This window comes from Onychostoma macrolepis, chromosome 12, assembly GCF_012432095.1.
Source record: "Onychostoma macrolepis isolate SWU-2019 chromosome 12, ASM1243209v1, whole genome shotgun sequence".
Lineage (NCBI taxonomy): Eukaryota > Metazoa > Chordata > Actinopteri > Cypriniformes > Cyprinidae > Onychostoma > Onychostoma macrolepis.
In genome coordinates, this window is record NC_081166.1 from 30,855,162 (window position 1) to 30,861,240 (window position 6,079).

Sequence of the window (6,079 nt, forward strand, 5' to 3'; positions counted from 1 at the left end):
ATTAAAAACATACATTCTCTGGTAAAAATGTTGTTAAATCAGGAGCTGATTATTTTGTTGCCAACTCCCATCGTAACCATGGTCACACATGGAATTGAATTGAATTGAATTGAATTGAATTGAGAGCGAGGGAGAGAGAGAGAGAGAGAGAGAGAGAGAGCGAGAGAGAGAGAGAGAGAGAGAGAGAGAGAGAGAGAGAGAGAGAGAGAGAGAGAGAGAGAGAGAGAGAGAGAGAGAGAGAGAGAGAGAGAGGAGAGAGAGAGAGAGAGAGAGAGCAGAGAGAGAGAGAGAGAGAGAGAGAGAGAGAGAGAGAGAGAGAGAGAGAGAGAGAGAGAGCGAGAGAGAGAGAGAGAGAGAGAGAGAGAGAGAGAGAGAGAGAGAGAGAGAGAGAGAGAGAGAGAGAGAGAGAGAGAGAGAGAGAGAGAGAGAGAGAGCTGGGCAGATTTACAAATTGAATTTAATTATTGAAGTAAACCAGCAAAACCATAGTAAGTATCACATTATTATTACAACATTGACATTAATATTAACATTATATCTACAGCCTTCTATAATTGCTAGTTTGTTCTTAAGGTTTATCATTTCTTGTTTCATTTTTAGCGTCTTATGTTTTAATTAAAAAAACTACAAAATCAAGAATTAAACGCGGGTAAACGGATATGACGTGTGACGCATGTTACGCTCTGTCAGGAAGTCAGGAAGCTCGTGTGAGTTGCGTTTCCAGTGAGTTATTAATATAATGTCTGTGATACAAGCAGTAGTTTGATTTGTGTTTGAGTTTAATGTGATCTGGATGATGGCAGCGCAGGCTTTATTCACACGCAACTGCAGCTTTAGTTCATAAATCATCAGAGTCGCTTATACATGAGAAATAAGCAGATGTGTTTTGCATTTTACTTGCATAAGCAAAGTCTCAGTAAATGTTTTATTTTTAGGTGGGGACGTGCTTTTGACTGAAATACATCTTGAAAACAAATTATTCTGCTAATTTAATTGATTTGTTTATTGTTTTTTATAAATCAGCATTTTCATGATCTCGCATGCATTTTAAGTAACATCTGAGTGAAAATGATGTTATTTTTTTCAGGTGCGGATATGATTTTGACTGAAATACATCTTGAAAACAAATTACTCTGCTAATTTCATTTCATTTGGTAATTATAATTTATTATATTATTAATTTATTAAGTGTAACATGAATAATGTCACAATTTATTATTTTAATATTATAATTTATCATTAATTTTATATTACTAATTAAATTAATGTTTTATTTTTATGTGGTTTTGACTTGCATACCTCATGAAAACCATTTAAGATGCTAATCCAACTTATATTTTTAAATATATATTATTAAGTTATGATCAAGTTTAATAATATAATATTGTAACTTATTAATTTATAGTGTTATGATAGAAGATTTCTTTGCTAATGTAATTAATTTTATTCAGGTGCATGCAATGTCTGAGTAAACATTATTTTACTGTTTAGTTTTGGACGTGTGTTTGTCCTGAAATACGCAGTGACTTGTATTAATGCTGTCAAAAGATTAATCGCATCCAAAATAAAAAATTTGTTCACATAGTATATGCGTGTACTGTGTATATTTATTATGTATATATAAATGACTAAATAAATACACACACATGCATGTTATGTTGTTTATATTAAATATATTTATATGTAATACAATTTATATGAATATAAATATATACATGAAAATATTATCAAAATATATACTGTATGTGTGTGTATTTATATATGCATAATAAATATACACCGCACACACACACATATAATGTAAATAAAATCTTTATTTTGGATGTGATTAATGGTTTGACGGCACTAAGTTGAAGTCTAGCTTTGAGACCCTGTGTACTGTAGTGTACTGTACTTGATGCATACTGTGTTTGTGGTCCGAAGTAAGTTTGTGAGTGTGAGCTGTGTCTTCTGCTGCAGATGCTGCTCAGATGCAGAGAGTTCTCTGGAAGACTTCTCCGTCCTCTCCTGCAGAAGCAGCGTGGCTTGTCTTCCCATCAGCCCCTTCTCTCGGCTCGCATGGATCTGCCGGCGGTGCTGGAGGTTCTGGAGCGGCTCGCTCCGCTGTCGCTGGCGGAGTCCTGGGATAACGTGGGTCTGCTGGTGGAGCCCAGCAAGCCCCGGCGGGTCAGCTCGATCCTGCTGACCAATGACCTGACGGCGGCGGTGATGGACGAGGCCGAGGCCCTGCGCTGCGATCTCATCGTCTCCTATCACCCTCCGCTCTTCCGGCCGATCAAGCGTCTGCTGCAGGAGGACTGGAAGCAGCGGCTGGTGCTCCGAGCCGTCGAGGCCGGCATCGCCGTCTTCTCTCCGCACACCGCGTGGGACAGCGTCCAGGACGGCCTCAACGACTGGCTCGTGGGGGGAATGGGTGAGAGCTCGGGCTGCCGCCGTACAGCCATTCTGAGCTTAGATTTTAACAGCAGATGGCGCTCTACTCTACTTTACATTTATATCTGTGTCCCTGCAGCACAGAAGCAGTCATAAGCAGCACAGCTATATTTGTAGCAATAGCCAACGATACATTGTATTGTGTTTATTATCAGAATGCTTTTATGACGTGAGATTAATGTAAACACTGTGAACAACCTTGTGATTCACTTCAAGCTTCTCCAGTCGTATGAATGATTATTTTAGGTTCAGTGTGTAAGGATTTGGAAGCGAGCAGAGTACGGCTGAAGCTCAAAACTGAGCTCAGAATCCACTCCAGAGAGAATGGTTTATGGACTGGCGACGCATGGGTTTATTACGAGCTGTTGCGTGTGTGTTTGTGAGAGCGCAGGCGGGGGCTCGGTGTCGGTGCTGAGGCAGGCTCACTGCAGCGGTCCTCAGAAACACAGGCTGGAGTTCAGCTGCAAGACTGAAGCGGAGCTACAGCGTCTCCTGCAGCAGTTCGGACTCGTCCAGTGCTCAGTGGTCAGGTCAGTGTGCGTCTGTCGCCGAGAGCGATGTACAGTAACGTGCTGGTCTGTGATACTGGTGTACTGATGTTCAGGACTGAAGGCGGAGGTCAGCAGGTGGTTCTGACCTGTCCCAGCTCGGGGGTGACCGCTGCAGCACAGATCCTGCTGACCGATCCACACGCCAGCAGATCCCTCAACATCACACAAGTCCAGCCGGTGAGTCCACTGCAACACCGTCATCATTACCAGCTTTGATCTGTCAGGAAAATAAACTAACACTTGTATTCAGGAAAATGCATTAAAGACATCTATAATGTTACAAAAGATTTCTTTGAAATAAATTCTGTAATTTAGCCGTTTTTAAGTGCAGTCAAGTTGCAGCTTTGTGTTAAAAGCAGTAAACTTGATGAGAAATTTGAAGATCTAACAAAGAAGTGATAAAGACATTGTGACAATTTAAAGTCATTTCAAGATATTTATAAGACGAAAGTTTTATGACAATTTCTTTAAGATACACTAGTGTTAAAAGGTTGTGTGTGTGTTTAAGGAAATTCATATTTTTATTCATCAAGGATGCATTAAATTGATCAAAGTGTCAGTAAAGACATTTATAATGTTACAAATGTTTTCTATTTCAAATGAATGCTGTTCTTTTGAACTTTATATCCATCAAAGTATCCTGAAAAAAACAATCAATTATGGTTTCCACAAAACTATTCAACAGCACGACTGTTTTCAACATTGATAATAATCAGAAATGTTTGTTGAGCAGCAAATCAGCATATTATTATGATTTCTGAAGATCATGTGACACTGAAGACTGCAGTAATGATGCTGAAAATACAGCTGCGCATCACAGAAATAAATTACAGTTTAACACATATTCACATAGAAAACAGCTGTTTTAAATAGTAAAAATATTTCACAATATTACTGTTTTTACAGTATTTTTTGATAAAATAAATGCAGCCTTAGTGAGCAGAAGAAACTTCTTTCAAAAACATTTAAAAAACATACTGTCCGGGATCATTTGAGCGGTGTACGTCACAAATAACAGCTGATGACACAAACGCTTGTGTTTGCGCTAAAAGCAGCCAACGAATGACCCCACAAAATAAGAATATTATAAATTACATTTATAATTTCATTAAACTCTAGGGAAGTGCAGATGAGAATCAGATGTAGGCGGAGCCACATAATTAGAATTACATTTCATATATTATTCTAAACTTTGAAACTTTTCTCGCTAGTAAATAATGCCATGATCTTCTGTCAAAAGCACTCTCAACTGAGGATAATGTGTGTGTGTTTTAGCTAGTTTGACTGTGTTTTCTGTGTTGTGTCTGTGCTGCAGCCTCCGCTGCTGGGCTGCGGTCAGGGCCGGCTCAGTGTTCTGGACCAGCCAGTGTCCGTCTCTACAGCGGTGCAGAGGATGAAGACTCACCTGGGTTTGTCCCATCTCAGACTGGCTCTGGGGGACCAGCACACATTAGGTGGGGTACGAGAGAGCCTCCACCTTAATCTGACATTCAGAGCGGACGCAGATGTTTAGAAGGCTTTCCGTCTGAGCTGCGTTACAGTTACTTCAGTTACACAGACTGACTGTTACACCGGGAAAAATATCAATATATTATGTACATTTCACTAAGAAATTGCTAGTAAATTACTCCGTGATTACAAAGACATGTCAAGTAACACATTGGATAAATGTGATATTTTGAGGTATAAAGACTGAAATAGTGTTTTATTGTTAAAAGATTAGCATTAGACTTTTATAAACAAATAAATCAAGCGGCAGTTGTTTTTTTTATATACATTTTAATAGATATTGAGATAGATATTCTATACTACAGTTACTTATTTTACATATTGAACCCTATAGTCATGAAATAATGGTTTTTGACAATTTTAGGGAAATGTTTATAAATTAGTGCTCTCAAATGATTAATCGTGATAATAAAGTGTTTGTTTACATAATATATGTGTGTACTGTGTATATTTATTATGTATATATAAACACACATGCATGTATTTAAGAAAAATTTATATTTGTATACTAAATCTATTTATATATATATAATATAAATGATGTAAATATCATGTAAATATTTTCAAATATATACTGTATGAGTGTGTATTTATATATACATAATAAAATATACACAGCACAAACACATTATGTAAACAAAAACTTTTATTTTGGATGCGATTAATCGTTTGACAGCACTAAAATAATTTTTTATTTATTTTTTATTTTTTTTAAATGGAGCAATTTATAATCCTTCACACGAAATTTTTAAAAAGTATATTTTAATGTATTATCACAATCATAAACAAACTTTTTACTGCTTCCAGCACTTTGTTATTGTCCTAGTTATTTCCCTGCTGTGGCTAATGACACACTCACAGTCCGCTCTCGTGACGTGTGTGTTTCTGTGCTGATCCAGACTCTCCGGTGAAGACCGTCGCAGTGTGTGCAGGATCCGGAGCTTCGGTCCTGCAGGGAGTGAAGGCAGACCTCTTCATCACAGGTACTTCATCACAAACACAAACACCTGACCGAGAGCCGAGGATAGCACGCGTGATGAGCTTGTTCTGTGATGCGCAGGTGAGATGTCCCACCACGAGGTCCTGGATGCGGTTTCTGCCGGCACCAGCGTGATCCTCAGCGAACACAGCAACAGCGAGCGAGGCTTCCTGACCGTCTTCAGACAGAGACTGATCGCAGGACTGGACGAGACCGTTAGCGTAGAGATCTCCCGACGAGACCGAGATCCGCTGCAGGTGCTCTGAGTCCACGGAGGATACGGAGATGACCTTAAAGGGACAGTTCAGCTAAAAACACACACTCTGTCATTCACTCACCCTCGAGTCCAGACCTGTACGAGTTTCTTTCTTCGGCTGAACACAGAAGATATTGTGAAGAACATCATCATCTGTGTTCCGCTGAAGAACGAAACTCGTACAGGTCTGGAACGACTTGAGGATGAGTAAATGATGATGGATTTCTGTTTTTGGCTGAACTGTCCCTGCTGGAAATGTAAAAGTAACATCATTCTATAAACAAGCAAAATAAACCTTATTATAAAAAATAGTGCATCAAATTCTATTCACATTTGTTGTTTTAAGGTGTA

At 38.7% G+C, this 6,079-nt stretch overlaps 1 protein-coding gene across 4 annotated transcripts; it reads left to right on the forward strand.

The window, feature by feature from the left end:
* The first annotated feature begins 636 nt into the window (after positions 1–636).
* On the forward strand, positions 637–5,751 carry nif3l1 (NIF3 NGG1 interacting factor 3-like 1 (S. cerevisiae)). 4 transcript variants are annotated; one of them, XM_058794087.1, is made up of 8 exons: positions 637–723; positions 1,088–1,154; positions 1,960–2,413; positions 2,825–2,963; positions 3,038–3,161; positions 4,300–4,438; positions 5,393–5,476; positions 5,554–5,751. In XM_058794087.1, exons 3-8 carry the CDS (start codon positions 1,960–1,962, stop codon positions 5,736–5,738), a joined length of 1,125 nt encoding a protein of 374 aa, XP_058650070.1. In that variant the 5' UTR covers positions 637–723; positions 1,088–1,154; the 3' UTR covers positions 5,739–5,751. The 4 variants fall into 4 exon arrangements, with proteins under 4 accessions (XP_058650070.1, XP_058650071.1, XP_058650074.1 ...); XM_058794088.1 differs by having other exon boundaries at positions 639–707; XM_058794089.1 differs by lacking the exon at positions 637–723 and adding an exon at positions 749–935.
* Positions 5,752–6,079: the final 328 nt, after the last annotated feature.